Raw genomic sequence first — 17,618 nt, 5'->3', positions numbered from 1 at the left:
TCACAAAGCAATGCAGTTTGATAAAATACTTCTTTTTATTTACAATTCAAATCAGAAATCTGATATAATTAGATTTCAAAGCAAGAAACAAATTGCAATGAAAAAACAAAATTCATTATTTTCACAATAATTCTAGCAACCAAAGTCTCAGCTTTGGCCCATTTAGATTCTCGGTGCCTGCACTGTAAAGTGAGATGAAATGACTTAATGTATGTGATTAAATAGTCACAAGACGTAAATACCTCAGGCCTTAGGTTTTTTTTTTAACTCCAAGCATTCGGAATATGTATTTCCATCACATTCATGTGGTTTTAAGGAGAACAGGCAAAAGTGATGCTGATTCTCATGCATCTTACAGTTTCATTGACATTGCTAAGGACAGTTAATACTCGTTTAACCTTTCCAACACCAGTGCATTGTTAAGCTAAAATGAAAAGGAACTACTACTGGTGAAAACAGTGTAACGTTCTAGACATTTCCTCACATTCCTTCCGCCACAGAGGCGACTGTTGGACTGCAAAGGGTAAATAAAGTGAATATATTCCTTTAATTAAAAAAAACACAGTGGCTTGACAATGCTTAAAAAGTCCCTGAGTAACACAACACTGAATGAATATCAGTTTTGGCATGTTACCCCTGGGCAAGTATTAGAGGAAGTATAGAGAACATGCCTTACTTACATTTTTATTACATGGTGCCTGGTAAAGTTGTTGGGTTTGCTTCTTAATTGGACCTACTTACAAATTATGGATATTAACCGGCAGCTTTGAAGACACCCTACTGGATATGGTTGTAAAATATACATTTTGGTGTGGTATATCTTAATTCCTGGAGTGACTTGCAGAAAATGCTTCTGAAGCAGTATACATCACTACATCCTTCAGCCACCACTACTGTGTCCCTTACAAAGTAATGGCCCCATTCTTTTGAAAATATATAATTATTACGTACTTCTTAACTTTGTTAAAAGATGCATGAAACAGCTACATAAATGGCTGGGGAAAGACGTTAAAGATTTTAATGTAAGGTAGCATAACTCAGGAGCTCCACTCCTCTCAGCTCTAGTGAGTCACATGGGTCAAGGTCACTTGGTGTATTTTTTTTTGCAAAACTACTCTGAAATTTAGCATTATATGATTATGGTGCCAAGGCAAACCATCAACTTGGTTGTCTCCCTGGAAATATACACTCGTTCTACAGGGATTCTGTTTCCTGATTTCAGCATTGCAGAAAATGCCAAGACCAAGAAAACAATAGATGTGGAGGTCCCACATTTAAATAGCGAGCACAGAGAGCAAGAGAAATTCAGAATCAGCTGACCAGCAACCTTTACACTTGTAGGCATGTTCCCAAACAGAAATGCAAAAATGTATGATCAAAATATTCTGTTTGTGAAATAAATGCAGAAAATAAAGCACCAATTTACAACTTTCCAGTATTTTCTATTACAGCCTTTAAATATTCAGAAATGAAAAGGAATATTTCTACCCTTGGCACCACTCTTTCATGGTACCCTAACCATGATTTGAAATGACCCACAATCTAAATGAATGTACAGGTATACAGTAGTTAAAGGTGTAAACCTACAGGATTCAACCTAAATGGAACACACATTTCTCTGATCTTCTATAGAACAACAATCAGTGTGATTAACAACATGCCTGAAGCCCCTTCCCCAAAATATATGCTTTTGATATTTCGGTGTGTTCATTTAGAGGAATCCTTATTTTGATATTACCGTTCCTTATGATTACCTTATCAATGTCCTCAAAGTGCTTAAAATATTAGTTTCAGAGGATTTCTGGCATTTTCAATAACTTAAGTCAACTACAGCCATATTTACAGTATAAATTCATGAATCGTTCCAGCAGGACTTTTGTTTTACTCAGTGCAGCTTGTTAACATAACTCTGGAGTATCTCGTGTTCAATATGCAGAGGCTCAGTGATGCTGTCCAGGGGCGATTAGCTGGCAATCATTATAAAAAAATGGCTACACGGGTAAGGCGAGGAAAAGGCTGTGAGCACCCAAAGAACTGTATCCCACTGTGTGCCACGGTAGAGGAGCAACAATTGGAAGGATTTGCTCCCTTGAGTAACTCACACACATAAATAAATCGCTGTCCCTCAACACAAAATGCTTGTCTTCAAGGACCCAGGTCCTTTCTAAGGTCAGTGTACTACCATCTGCAGTAATTATGCCAAAGTTATATGAATCTAGCTAGCATAAAAAACTGGTGCATTGGTTGCATTTGTGATCATTACACTGGGATGCTAGTTGTGAAAGCAATTGCCTCAGATTTGAAGATAAAATTTGTCAAGCTCTAATACATTTGTTGAACTTTACACATCAAGAATCAATGCATGAATCATTACAGTATGTACTATTGAAAACACACTACAGCAGAAAGGAGATGGTGGTGGGGGTTCATCTACAGGAAAGGGAAGTGGCAATAAAAGGAAAGGCAATATCCAAATGAAAACAATAATACAGGTTCATCACACCTGATTACCCCGTAACCACTACACTATACCCAATGTACCACTCTCTTATACCAAGCACCAGTATTAAAGAGTAAGAATAATATAAAAAGTTTCAATGGACACTGAGGTTTATCGATGGTATTTACAGTGTAGGACAAGTTTCTTCTTTGTGTGAACAAAATCACTTCGCATACAAAGCTAATCTGAAAGAGAGAAGTCCAGTTGCATCTGACCTTAGGTGGTGACCTGGGCATTAGACTGATATTTCACATTGATCATTATTTAACCAGGATTCAATCCTGTATTCTGGATTTTACCAACTAAAACTGCTCGAGTCAGACTTGACTCACAGCATCATAACCGAACTTCACATTGTGTGGGGAGCAAATGATTTCTTATTTTTCGGGAACTGGGCTCCTAAATGGAAAATTGTGGTACTGGATGGGAAGTAAAGCTACAAGTGGCAAGTAGGAAAATCTATTTGGTTTGATGCACATTCCCAATCAGGGCTGATGTAAAATTAGCTTTTAGTTTAGTATTCTGTTATTGAATGAAACAGAACATTTAAAACACCCTTTAGAATTCTAATTTCTTAAAAATTATTTGAAGAATGTTTTAAATCCATAAACGGTCACAAACTTGTGCAACTACAGGTTTGTGAACGAAAGGGATTTTGTACAAACTAGTGCAGACAGGTTTACATTGTTGCAAGGGCTTCAGTTGCGTGATCTAGCTCAATTATAGAGAAGGGGGAGTTAGCCAGACAACAGTCAAAGTCAAGCGTTGGAGGGTGTTTGTTGCAGTCTCATTCTTCAGCAAAATAATCAATAAAGTATAAAAAGATTCTGCTCGCCAAACACATTCATGTTTTAATTTTTAAAATATAAATTCTGCAGAAATTTCACTTATAAAATGTGGCTTTGCTTATAGCTGACAAAACTTGCTTGACCAAGTGATGTGAAGTTGCACCAAAATCAAGGGATATTTTCAAAACTTAAGGAATGCCATTTGGTGATTAAAAAATCTCCAACCAACCAAGAACATAGCCTGCAGAGCAGTTATGAATTGGAAGGACAGCTGAAAAAGTTCAACACGTACTCCAGAGTTTGCCCACACATAAAGTAGTAAAATCCTATGAACTCTATGCCAACTCCCAGCACTTAATGCAGCTGACGGTCTCAACAGGGATCAATCCTAAATAAATACAGCAGTACATCACCTGAATTGGTTCATCAGAGCCACTCAAAATAAATTAGTAGTTGAGGACTCATTCTGATCAAACATTCACTTCATCAGGGTTTTACAAAAACAGTGCTAATTGAGGGAGTTTTAAATTAACACATTTCGAATTACACCCCAACTGAGGCATTATTTTCGTTAAAATATGGAAGGCACTTCGGGGGCATTCTTTTCAACTTAAAGTTATGAAAAAGCAGAGCTTTATTTTGGATTGTTTCGTTATTTTCTGTCCTACAGTGTAGATTTACCAGGTTGTTAGTGGAAGGGAACTTAACTGGAAGGACCTTGAATGGACAGGATAACTTCTCAGGCAGACCAGATGAACCTTTGTGGTTATGACTTAGTGGGCGTTGTCTTAAAGTTACACATTGATATGTCTGGACAATCTTTAATTACATGTAATACTGCTTGTATGAAACTATTCAAACTGGGATGAATACTAAAGGGATGATATTTTCCACAGACCACAAAATACATCACACTATTTGATGAAAAATCTTATTTGTTATTGAAGATCTTTTTCCCCCAGTGGTGTTGATGAAAGATGATCATGGATGCACAACCAACACATCTGGGGCATGGGAAATCCACTGTAGGATTTCGTCAACAGACATAAATTGTGATTTGGAAATGGAATCTGGAGAGAATTAACTTGTGAAGAATGATCCAGCAAAGTGCCGAGAACATTAATGAAATTTCACGTGAACAGGGTGACAGGAATCAGATAAGAAAGTTTGTTCATACTAATTCAGTAATAGGTTCAAAATAAGTATTTTCTAAACTATAAATTACAGTGCAGTGTCTGGCATTGGTTAATTAACCACCCTTTCCTCCTTTAACAGCGACAGTTCCAACTTGTGACCCTTAGCATAGTGGCTTCTGAATGGTGTGTGCTCAGCAGCTCAACATGAAAGTGCTGGAAAAAAGTATTCTGACTTGCAAACTTTTAGTCCCAACGCACCAAAGTTTCAGTGTGGAGGTAAGTAGCGAAGAGGGAAAAATCTTAAAAATTGTGATATTCTGGTATATTTTTGAAAGTTGTCAAAACTGGACAGGCTCTTCAACTGTATAACATAGTGACCACCATTAATTTTTAAAAAATCTTTTAGCTTTATAGTACATAAAAAATTACCACTACTTTGTTTTTATACACCAAACTTGCACAGTATGTGTGTCTCAGCAGTGCTATGCACTGAGATGTGTAACTTGGCCTTGAAGGGCTGAATTGCCTGCTTCTGTGTTGTAATAGTCACACGATTATCTCTGGTCAGCTCATGCTGTACATTAACTGTTGTGTGATCTACGGGACAGTAAGAATGCCCCTTTTCCACCTCCAAAAAAAGGTTTACAGTACTATTAAGAATGAATGTAAATGGAAACAGCTACTAATTTACTTTAAGTGGCCTATGAGGCTGATGTGCAAAACCATTTCTTTAAATCTCACTAATTTGTGAGTTAGAAATAAAACCCATCAAAGATGGAAATCAACAGATATGTTTAAAACTTGAGACAAATAAGCAAAGGCACCCAAAATATGAGAGAGACAACTAAGTGAGACAAAATCTGCCCTGCAGCATTGCCAAAAACCAACATCGGAGAACAGTATTATACATCGAAGTATCAGCTGCTGTGCCCCCATTCAAACATACAAGAAGCCAGCTGTACAGTCAGGCTAGTGCCACCATTTTCAGACATAAAATTGGTCCACAAAATATCCAACTGTAACACATTCAGATTATAAAAAAAGCATCTAATCAAAAAATGGATTTATGGCACAGGATTTAAAAATCCAGATTCTTTCCTATGGGTTTAACTGGAGCGTGTAAGAATGCTCTCCAGCATTTCATCTTGTTCCATTGGTGTCGTGACATCGTTGGCTTCATTATTTATTTTCTGCTTCTTACTTACAGTCTGACCGATGGCATCGTCCTTGGTAAGTTCTTTGGCTAGAATAGAAGTCATAGCATTGCCTCTTCGATTAGCTGGGGAAAGAGAGAAAACAAAGGCATCAGACTTCCCATCATATTGCAACATAATACTCGGCAATTTAGCAGACGAAGATCAGACTCCTGAACCTATGAAGTTTCCAATATTTCAGATGAGACTCTAGGGCAGAAAAATTAGAACTAGTTGACAGTAAAATGACAACTGGCCACCAGAAGCTTACAGCTTGGCTTGATCTAAATGATAACTCATCATCATTGATTACCAGAGCTAAAACGAGTAATTATATTTACATACAGCAGTAATGTTACCATATCAAATTATGCATTTAAACATTTGGGAGTCATATCAGGTAGATACTGGCTTTGCCTCACTCTAATCTTCGGACGTACCAGTAATTGCACATGGAATGGCAGCAATTTAATTAGTACTGCTCACTTAAGTGTCGATGCACTTTTTATCACCATCGCTTGCTTGAAAACAGTTTCACTTTTGGGAAAAGGCTCAAAATGAAATGATTCCTTCCCGTGACTAGGCCTATCAAGTTAATGGTTATCTTCTGTTAAAGTAAATGGAGATTCTTTGATAACGTCTATGCTAAATATCAGTGAAATAACATGCAGGCATTGTCAAACAGGTAAGAGTCACTGTCTGCAAAGCATGCTGGGAGTATAGCAAGGAGGAAGGGAGGAACAACAACTTGAATTCAAAAAAGATTAGTGAAACCACACAAACGCACAACATGTCATTTTGGATAAACTTCTCACTGGCCTTAATTTGAACAAAACTGATAAAATCACAAAGCCAACAAAAGCCAAAAGGGAATGGTTAAATAATATATATATTCAACGCAGAGGCTCTGGACTTTGTGTAACCTCTATTTACACCATCTTATTCTATACCTTTAGTCATCACAGAGGCATTTTCACCTGGACAGACATAGGCCCAAGTGGGCAATGCTGAATTATTGCACATTTGACAATCATAAATTCCAGAGTTCATCTAGACAAACATGGTGAGTTTGTGATGATACAGACTAGGTCATGGTGAAAATATTGCATCTTGGGAAAAGGGGGAAAGGTTAGATTAATGGATGCAACCTAGTCTCAGACATTACAGCAGCAATCGACTAAGAACAAGAGATATATTTGACAAAGAGTGGGATTCAAATTTCCAATCCTGGATTTCTCCATATTAAGCTTAGTACATGGAGCTGTGTTTCTGTGGAATGCTTACTAAATACAAAAGTCATGAAGTAGTCCATGATTCCATGTTTGGACAGGAATACATGGTAGAGAGAAATATTCAGGTTTCTTGTGGTTAATTGCTCTCGAGTAACTCTTAGAGAAAAGCATCTGTGTTATCTGGGGAGAAGAAAATTAAACTTAGTTAGGTGCTCCCTAGGATTGAATATATAGACAACAGTTACAGCTTTGGATCACACATGGACAATGGTCATTTGTTGAGATGCTGTAGCCAGTCTTTTTTTACTCCCACATTCCCCATGTAGAATCTTACCACAGTGAGAAGTTTAAAAAAAGGAACCAATGTAACATTATCATGTAAGTTATATAATGAATTACCTTCACCTTAATGCAGAACTACATTGTTACTTACAATAATTATTTCACAGAAGACCAATAAAATTAATGTTCCTGTGTGAGCACCACTGAACTTAGCAGGAAGGAAAGTTGGGGAAATTAATGATGCTCCTTATAGGCCGGTTAGTTTAACGTCTGTGGTAGGTAAAATGTTAGAATCCGTCATTAAGGAGGAAATAGCGAGGCATCTTGAAGGGAATTGCTTGATAGAGCAGACGCAGCACGGTTTCATTAAAGGGAAGTCGTGTCTGACAAATTTACTGGAGTTCTATGAGGATGTGTCTAGGGCGGTGGATAGAGGAGAGCCGGTGGATGTGGTCTTTCTGGATTTTCAGAAGGCGTTTGACAAAGTACCTCACAAGAGGTTATTGCAGAAGGTCGAGGGACATGGAGTTGGGGGTAGGGGGTTAGCGTGGATAGAGGATTGGCTGTCAAATAGGAGGCAGAGAGTGGGGGTCAACGGGTGCTATTCGGATTGGCGTTTGGTGACTAGTGGAGTGCCCCAGGGGTCGGTGCTGGGGCCTCAGCTTTTTACCATTTATATAGATGATCTGGAGGAGGGAACCGAGTGTAGGGTGTCGAAATTTGTTGATGACACCAAGATTGGGGGAACGGCAAATTGTGCGGAGGGTGTGGAGAGTCTGCAGAAGGATCTAGATAGGCTGGGCGAATGGGCCAGGAAATGGCAAATGGAATTTAATGTTGGCAAGTGTGAGGTGGTCCACTTTGGTAGGAATAATGGTAGGAAGGACTATTACTTACGTGGCGAAAAACTGCAGCAGGCGACGGTGCAGAGGGACCTCGGGGTCCTTGTGCATGAGTCGCAAAAACCCAGCTTGCAGGTGCAGCATGTGGTCAGGAAGGCGAATGGGATGCTGGCCTTCATAGCGAGGGGGATTGAATATAAAAGTAGGGAGGTCTTGCTGCAGCTGTATAGGGCATTGGTGAGGCCGCAGCTGGAGTACTGTGTGCAGTTTTGGGCGCCGCACCTGCGCAAGGATATTTTGGCCTTGGAGGGAGTGCAGAGGAGGTTTACTAGGCTGATACCGGAGTTGAGGGGGTTGAGCTATGAGGAGAGGCTGAATAAACTAGGCTTGTACTCGTTAGAGTTTAAAAGAATGAGGGGAGATCTCATTGAGACGTATAAGATGATGAATGGGATAGATAGGATAGAGGTGGAGAGACTCTTCCCGCTCAAAAAAGACAGTAGGACTAGGGGGCACAGCCTCAAGATAAAGGGGGGGCGGTTTAGAACGGAGTTGAGGAGGAACTTCTTCACTCAAAGGGTGGTGAATCTCTGGAATTCTCTGCCCGTTGAAGTGGTGGAGGCTGCCTCGCTCAATATTTTTAAGACGCGGGTTGATGGGTTTTTGATAAGAGAGGGGATTAAGGGTTATGGGGAGAGGGCGGGAAAGTGGAGCTGAGCCACGACAGATCGGCCATGATCTTGTTGGGTGGCGGGGCAGGCTCGAGGGGCTAGATGGCCTACTCCTGCTCCTATTTCATGTTCTTATGTTCAATCGTACAAATGATCAGAAGCTTATCTCATGCAATGACTGACTCATCAGATTCCTCTCAATAGGCTAAATGCCTCCCAAAGGTTTCAGAGCAAGTAACAACCACTGGCATTTCACTGAAATGTCACAGCAGGTAAATTAAACTTTCATTATATATGCCCGTGAAATAGGAAATACACAATCATACAATTATAAATCCAGGCTTAATTAACTTGGGCTGTGTCTGTCCAATGCACTGGTAAAGTTACATGTCTCAAGTGTGTAGGGTAAACTATTGGAGGTTACAGGTCTCTCATTAGTAATGGGTAGTAACTGGCAGTTATAGATAAGAAAGTTTTTCTTCAACAAGCTTTTTAACAGTGATTAATTCAATATAACCTTAATTCCAGAGTGACATTTTCATGCTCCAAATACTGTGCAAAGAAGCTGAAGGAAGAAAAACCAGTTGCAGCTGTATTGCCTTTACTTTTTCCAAAGCTTCTTCTGATACAGCAAAAAGCAAACTTCATCCTTCAGCCCAAAGGCTTTGTGGTAGGGATTCGCTATTAGCACTCAAAGGATTGAATGGAGGATTAGGAACAATGCAAGTAGGAGGGAATAAACCAAAATACAGTAAAGCTGGGAAGAATTTGCTGAATGTCAGAAAGCTGGGATAAGTCAAACATTGAACCTGTCATCCTTACAGAAGCTTTCTCGAAAGTGAGTGGAAACTGTCCCTGGATTAAGCAACCACCCACAAACAGTAGCAATGGAGCTGGCAGTATAGAAGTGAGTTAATTGCTTAAAACCACAGCCAAAATTTTTGTTTAAGAATGTAATTATGAGAGTACTTAGCAGACTGTATCTATCTCCTTTGCCTATGCTTGCAAGAATTGGAATTTAAGTCCAGCAGGATTCAACTGGGTCTCAGTGGATAGGATGAGGAGAAAACAAAATGACCTAAGGTTCTCACTGATTGCACTGTATTGATTTATGCTGGAAAGTGCCTGCATGTGCATCCCAGAAAAGTGCAGGATTGGACTCCCCACAGATGATGTCCAGCCATGTGAGTAAAGTATTGAAGAGCTACTGCTGTTGTGCGCTGTAGTCCAGCATGAGGCCACTTTCTTAGAACAGAGTGGAAAAATCAGGGGATGTGGGGTTAGTGGTGGGATGAGCACAATTAATTAATTTTAGAATGCACATCCTTGGTTCTGCCCAACTGGTTTCCATTGACCAAACTCTTATACTGACTTTGTTATAGTTGGGCTGAAAAGAGACATGTTAATGAGAGACAGCCTCTCTAGACTGGTGATATTTAGGGCTGGAAGAGAAAAACAGAATAGAAATTTAACAGGAATGAGCTGAACTTAATTTAGAAACCATTTTCATTTGCTTATCTCATCATTCGTTTGACCTCATCACATCATTATAAAAATAATGCTCTCCCTTCTCTAATGTCACACTTGGTCAGTCAGTCAAGGTTGGGCATGCAACCAATTACCAATCCTCTGGCAATGTAGTTCCATACTTCAGGTCATCCCACCCTTAACAGAGTCAAAATTGGAAACATGTATTGGCAACGTGTTAGCACTCACAGTCACACAATCTCGGGGGTGGTTCAAAGTGAAATTTATTTGTGTAAAAACTGGAGTAAATCCCACTTTTTTTTTCAGCGGGAGTTTCAAAATAAATCTCCCACACTCTGTACTGCAGTGTCCCTCAACATGAATCATGCTGAAATTCCTGCTGGAGAGGCCGACAGCACAGTGTGAGCGGGACACTGTGCATGTGCTGATCTGTCAGCACTGAGATCAGCGCATGTGCATTGGCCCCACACTGCTAGCGCCCTGGCCACTGGCCAGACCCGCGACACCCGCATCACTGGCCCTCCGTCCCTGCCATGGTCTGATTGCTGGCCCCCCCCCCCCCGAACATGTCTGGGCCAGTCTCAATTTCTACTCCCCCGCACCGATTGCTGGCCTTCGTCCCTTTCTCATCCAGCTGAATTGCAGAGTGGCAGCACCTCCCGCTCCCACCGATGTGCCCCAGAGGCCTCACTCCCATTAGGCCCCATCCCCTTATCACTACCTGGTGGGCAGTGCCAACGTATCATCAGGCATTGCCATTCTACCGCTTGGACAGTGCCAGTGGCCCATGCTGACACCGCCAAAGTAGCAATGCCCAGGAGACACCCTTCCGGCACCCGAGCCTCTCGGGGTTGTCCATTGTCCCCCTTCACTCCAGCAGGATACAGCCACTAGCTCACTGCAACAGGGATTTCAATTTGATTATATTTTTCTCATTAAGTTATAAATTAATTGCCCATTTTGCAATCTTTATTTCTCTGCACCCATCAGAAATACTTGACTCCAACAACAGAACTTAAGTATCAACTGAAGATAGAACAATTGGTTGCCATGGTGGCAACATCTCACAAACCTCTACCCTTTACTGAAAGTACTTAAACTAAGGGCTTGAAGAGCAGGATGAAACTGCACTGCCAGAGGACTGCAGGCACAGATTGAGAAAGTGGGACTTGTACAAACATGAATGGCATTGGGGCCAGGACATTTTCACTTTGTTCACCCAGCTCGGAAATTTTCACCCACTGAAGTGAATCATAGAATGGTATAGAAGAGGTGATTATTTAGGCCACTCTATCTGCGCTGGTTGATCAACCTACACTTTGTGTTTATTGCCCACAATGATATTTTCTTAAAAATAAGATAAACAACATGACAGGTCATGCACGCAAAACATTTGACTCTTAATATTTTTGTTTTCTGCTTTAATGTCATTAGCCAAATATGGGATTCCCAGCATTACTGAAAGGGTTAAGATTATGGGAAAGGAATCTGGAACAAGCAGGAAAACATTCTCATTTTTTACCAGATCACTGCCGTCACTGATATCAGAGAGAGATAACATTGAGTCTAAAGGAAATAAAGAGAAAATGTTAACTGTGCAGGTAATTTCAGTAGGTACTGGAGTGGATAAACCACTAAATTATTTCTCTTTTGCCTGGGGAAACAAGAGTTAAGGAGGAGCACAAAAATTATTAACTGAAAACTTACCAATCACAATTAATTCAAAATAGATCAGAATAACTGCACATAAAGATTAAATTAAACCTTGTATCAAAAGAAATCACTTTGTCAAATCTGATTCCTAGCAGAAAATCATTTAAATGTATTTGGAGGCTGGAAGCCAAAAATACCATTTGTGATATATGATGCATACAACCCGCGTGTTCACATCAAATCGGAATGATTTTAACTTAGACAAATATGACCACTTTGCCATGGAGCTAATCAAATTTCATCAGATTCATCAAAACGAAAAATAGTCATTTGAAGTACATCTTGCATGCACTGTGCAGAGTGTGTAACTCTTGACCTCCCTTTCTGCCCCATCTACTTTCCTCCTTGGGTAGCAACTTGTTGGAAAGTGCCGGCTCGTCTTCAGCCAGCTGCCAAAGTATCCAACTTGTAGCCTAGACAGAGACCTGCCTTATAAAAAGGAGTGGAAACGTTGCCAGGAATTCCTCTTTACCAACTCTAGTGTTACAACAGACTAGAATCAGAAAACAGGGTACGCGTGGAGATTAAGCCTAGGAGCTTACTTGTTCAGTTATGTTGCAACCCTCGGCGAACATTTCCAGAATATATTTGGTAAGGATCATATCCTGTTTGGGCTCCAAATTTTGGGCTGCACTTTAGCTGGACAAGCAATCATCAAGAATTCTTAATTAAGTAGCTAAAATAAGTTTAAACAATTTACTGTAATAACTCGGAAAGTAAATCAGTTCTGCTCTGAAATACTGACATCAAATAGTAACATTGCTTCTGTCTCTTGACTGCCCTACCAAGAATGCTGTACACATATTGAGAATAGGAAATTAATTAAGTCATTTTAAATAAATATTTATAAAGAGCTGTTCAACAAGCACAAATTTGAAGATTTCTAAAGTTCACATTCAGTATTTGGAGAACCTGAGTTTGAAAAGATGTCAGACTGATGGAACTGAATTCTCCTCTAATAGTTTGGTGGGTTGAAAGTCAAGAACATTAACTTCAATCTCAGTGGAAATGAAAGACCAAATGAGTAAACAGCACATAAACACCGGTAATTAATTGTAAATTGCAACCAAATGTGTGCTGCCACTGTAATAAGAGCTTTAATGTTCCACTGTTACTTTGGGCAGGAACTGACTTGGGATCATGGTGCATTGAAGATGATGCAAAGGGAGTGTTACACTACATCACTTATGGCTGGTTTAAAAAAAAGTTGTTATGATGAGTGAAATATTCTATTCAATCGAAAACACAAGTGAGAAGAAACAATACATTGGAACCAAAGCATAGATGACATTTCTATAATTTTCTTACCTCAAATTGACTAATGAATGGAATTTTGAGACTTCAAGGCATTTTATTTATAGAACTGTTGTTTTTATTTAAATTTAGTTTAATTACAAAGTAGAAACTTTTCATCTCAACCATCAAGCTACTTAGAAGAAAATTACATTAAACCGTTGACTAAACATTAGAAATGTCCTTTCATCTGGATGAATGTAGGATTGGGGAGAAACAGTACATTTGCACTTGCTTTCACTAGAGAGATGCTTTATCTAGTTCCTGCAAGTAGTTCAGAATTTAATTAATAACATAAAAGTAAAATCTCGGAGATTCATTGGCCATTTGCAGAGGATTCACTACTTGATGGAGACCAAATTCAAGATCATGTACTTCCATGCACAATTTGACTGAAATACCATTTCCCAAACTGTTCAAAACCCCAACAATTTGAGGCATTGAAATGCTATGTCAGGAGATGTGTATTGCTGGGAGATTGGCTTTGTTCCAAGGTTAGCCTCACTTGAACATGACCATGCTGTCAACTGCCCTAGATGATAAGAAATGTTTGGATTTTGTGCTATAAATATGAGAGATGCTTTCTGATGACATCTGGACTAATGGTCAGACTTTTGGCTAAGATCAGGCATAAGATGGGGTGCAATGCCTTATTTAGCAGCTTGGATCTTGTATGTCTTGCTTTTAGAGACCATGAAATGGATTCAATTGGAATTCAAAAGTAAAATTTAAGTAAAGTTTATTTATTAGTCACAAGTAGGTTTACGTTCACACTGCAATGAAGTTGCTGTGGAAATCCCCTACTTACCACACTCCGGCCCAAGTTTGAGTACACTGAGGGAGAATTTAGCATGGCCAATGCACTTAACCTGCACATCTTTGGACTGTGGGAGGAAATCGGAGCATCCGGAGGAAACCCTCACAGACATGGGGACAATGTGCAAACTCCACATAGACAGTGACCCAAGCCAGGAATTGAACACAGGTCCCTGGTGCTCAGAAACAGCAATGCTAACTGTTGCGCAACCATGCCATTAACCTTTGTGCCACCGTGCTATTTGGTTTTTGGAGCAAGCAAGGTTCGCCCGGTCCATTCTGAGCACTGCTTTTGTAACTTTAAGGGTGCAGTAAAAAATAAAAATCTGGACCAGTAGTCCATGTCATAGGAGTCCAGCTCATGATGTGATTTATGGTTTTAACATGAAACTAATTCTTGGAGACTAGAAAGGAAATCTGACATTAACAGGGCAGCCAAGAAACTGCTGAAACAGTGCATCTTGTAGTAAGTGCCAATTGGAATTTCTCCCTTACTCTTCAGATCAACGAATGATTTAGTCATTGACTTAACTTGTTCATGAGCACCTATCTGTACACAAATCTTAAATCCTTCTTTTCAAAAATACATCATTGACTGTAATGTTGTTTTTGATATTAGAGATTATGAAAAATGGCATAGAATGCAAGTTCTTTTTTTCAGACCACGTGAACAGCTGCATGCAATAATCCGAGTAATGTAATTAGATTTACTTCAAGTTCCTATTACTTAGAAGGCCCTAAGCAAAAGTGATAATGTACTGTAAGGTTGAGACTATCATAAGAAAGTGGGAGTTGATTTTGATAAATGATCAGAGGTTTGAGTGATTACCTTGATCATAGACAACAGCATTTTACCCAGGGTATACAGTGCAGAAATAGTTTGTTTAGCCAAAGTTAACCATTCCTGTGTTAAGGCTCTACTCAAGACTCATCCTATTTCTCATTCATGAGATCCAAATGTTCAGATTGTGGGCAGAAATGGAGAATGGAGGAGTAAGCTGAAATGTTGTACCTGTTTCTTTGTTGGATATTAGAAATAAGGTATAGATTTAAGTAAGTTCAATTTATATTCCTGTGCAAGAGAGAGTTAGTTAGATTCATACTAAACAAAGGTGTTTGGGGAGTTTGATTTCATTTCAAGTTGCGCCTGCATTGTGATTTGAGAGTTGACAATGTGAAAAGCAAACAAGCTTAGAGAGGGACTTGGTTGTTGCTTGGCAAATGAGGGCCATGTTTAAGTTAGAAAGACCTGTTGAGTTTCACTTTAACTGGACCCACAGCAGATGGAAGTTAGCAGCTAGAGTGGAAGCAGCTCTCATTGTTCTGCTCGAAGCAGAAGCAAGACAATGAAATAATAGGAAGAAATTCCAGAAACTAAAGTACAGCTAGTTCTAAAAACCTGGGAATGAAAAAATTGTTTCTAGGGAGATTCAAGTCAGAGAGACAAAAGGAACTGGAATTGGCACTGGAATTCAAGTAAAGCGCAGAGAATATGCTCTGAGTTAAAGAGATTTAACGATAGAATCTCTACAGTGCAGAAGGAAACCATTTGGTATATCCAGTCTACACCAACTTTCCGAAACAGCATCTAGATCCACCAGCCCTACCCTATCCCCATAATCCGGCGCGTTTATCATGGCTGATCCACCTAACTTGCACATCTTTGGACAATACGGGTCAATTTAGCATGGCTAATCCACCTAACCTGCACATCTTTGGACTATAGGAGGAAACCCAGACAGACACAGGGAAAATATGCAAACTCCACATAGTTAGTCACCCAAGGCCAGAATCAAACTCTGGTCCCTGGAGCTGAGAGACACCAGTGTTAACCACTGTGCCACCCTAAGTGAGGAACCAGATATCTGACATAAATCAAAAGTTTGGTAATACCATAATAGAGCCTGTGAAGCAGTAGTGTTCGATAGGCATGACCAAGTACCTAAGAGTTTGTGTGGAAGCTTGAATGACATGGCAATTCAAAACAGAAGGAGACCTGAAGGAGAGCTGGAAATCTTGGAAGTGGATCCTTGCTGAAAACAGCTGAGAGAAAGTTGTTTGAAAGAAGATTGTAAGGCAAATATCTTTTTGAAAGTGGAGTTTGGAAACACTAGTGTAGAAGCCAGGGTCCAGATGGCTCACAGTGGATTAATCATCTGGGGGGGATTTGAGGAGAATGCTACAGAAGTTAGGGTGGCACCTGGCACTTGATTTCAGAAAGTGGTCTGGTTGACCACCATTAGCTTGTTGGTTTACAGAGATTGTGTATTTACTGTGAATATTACAGCATAAGATACATTTTGTAATTTGTGCTATTCTTAAAATCAGCATACATTTGTGAAGGCAAATGGGAGTGAAGGAGCATTGGACTTCTCATGTTTAATCATTCTTTTCCTGTTAGAAGTTAATTGCCCGTCTTGTGACTATTCATGTTTTCTAAAAAAAAAAGTGAGAAAATTACGGTCTTTTGATCCAACGTTCTATTGTGGGACCTTTCTATCCAGTAGTAACATCAACTGGGACTGTAACTGTATTAATTGTATTTTAGCTCAAATTCTTAACAAACTGATCAAGTTGGCTGCACAGGACAAGTAGATTTTTTCTTCTTCTGAAATACAAACATACATATGAATTAGACTCCTCGAGCCTGATCCTCAGGAGATCCAATGGGGTGGAGGCAGCTTTCTGGGATCTCAGCTATCACAATTTGCCAGGACACAGAGCGAGTGTCACAGGTTATTTGACATTAAAAGACAGCAGAGTTTGATCATGTCTTTACCTGACAATCCTGACTGATTTTTCTCCTCTAAGCTGCTGAGGTCTAATGTGGCGATTTTGTCACCACCTAGCTTGAGATCAAACCTGGAACTTACTTAGCCTCAATACAGCAACTGGAAGTTGCCAATTGTGTGACCTTTGAAAAGGCATATGATTAATTGATTTAAACTTCACATGAAGTGTAAGCCTAAGGACAGTCAACTTGATTTCTAATTTCCATGCTGTAGAGTACCAGGATAACGCTTACATTTAATCTCAAGCTGGACAGCTGGGAAAAGTAAACATGAAAGATGCATCCCTGGGTGGTGGTGGTGGGGGGGCAAGGGCTGGGGGGTGGGGGGGCGGGGGGAGAGGAGGTGCACACACGCATATGATTTGATTGTCTGTTGGGTTTTGCTGGAAATGGTGTATATCCTTATGTGCAGAGAAAAATCAATTTCTAAATAAAAGATAAGCTGGCTTGGTGGCACAATGGTTAGCACTGCTGCCTTGTAGCGCCAAGGAGACTTGAGTTTGATTCCCGGCTTGGATCACTGTCTGGGTAGAACTTGCACATTCCCTCCTGCATCTATGTGGGTTTCCTCCTGGTGCCCAGGTTTCCTCCTGCACTCCGAAAGACTTGCTGGTTAGGTACATTGGCCAGGCTAAATTCTCCCCCCGTATACCTGAACAGGTGCTGGAGTGTGGAGAATAGGGGATTTTCACAGTCACTTCATTGCAGTGTTGACGTAGGCCTACATGTGACAATAATAAATAAGCTAAAAACTAAAAAAAGGTGACACAGCATTTCCAGCTAGAAGTCAAGGGCAGGAATACCACCATCTACAAGTTCCCCTCCAAACCACTCACCATCCTGACTTGGAAATACATCGCTGTTCCTTAGCAG

At 40.0% G+C, this 17,618-nt stretch overlaps 1 protein-coding gene across 1 annotated transcript in view; it reads right to left on the bottom strand.

Annotated features, from left to right (window-relative positions):
* Positions 1-16: 16 nt before the first annotated feature.
* Positions 17-17,618, bottom strand: part of LOC145351668 (protein diaphanous homolog 1-like) — a 98,908-nt gene continuing 81,306 nt past the window's right edge. The window contains exon 10 of the mRNA XM_080201228.1: positions 17-5,703. Coding sequence (XP_080057354.1) covers positions 5,531-5,703 — 173 coding nt within the window. The 3' untranslated portion in view covers positions 17-5,530. The remainder of the gene's footprint in view (positions 5,704-17,618) is intronic.

Source organism: Carcharhinus amblyrhynchos, chromosome 13 (assembly GCF_965287045.1).
Source record: "Carcharhinus amblyrhynchos chromosome 13, sCarAmb.v2.hapA, whole genome shotgun sequence".
Taxonomy (NCBI): Eukaryota; Metazoa; Chordata; class Chondrichthyes; order Carcharhiniformes; family Carcharhinidae; genus Carcharhinus; species Carcharhinus amblyrhynchos.
The sequence above is the reverse complement of the archived record's forward strand: the minus strand, read 5'-3'. Positions and strand labels throughout refer to the sequence as shown.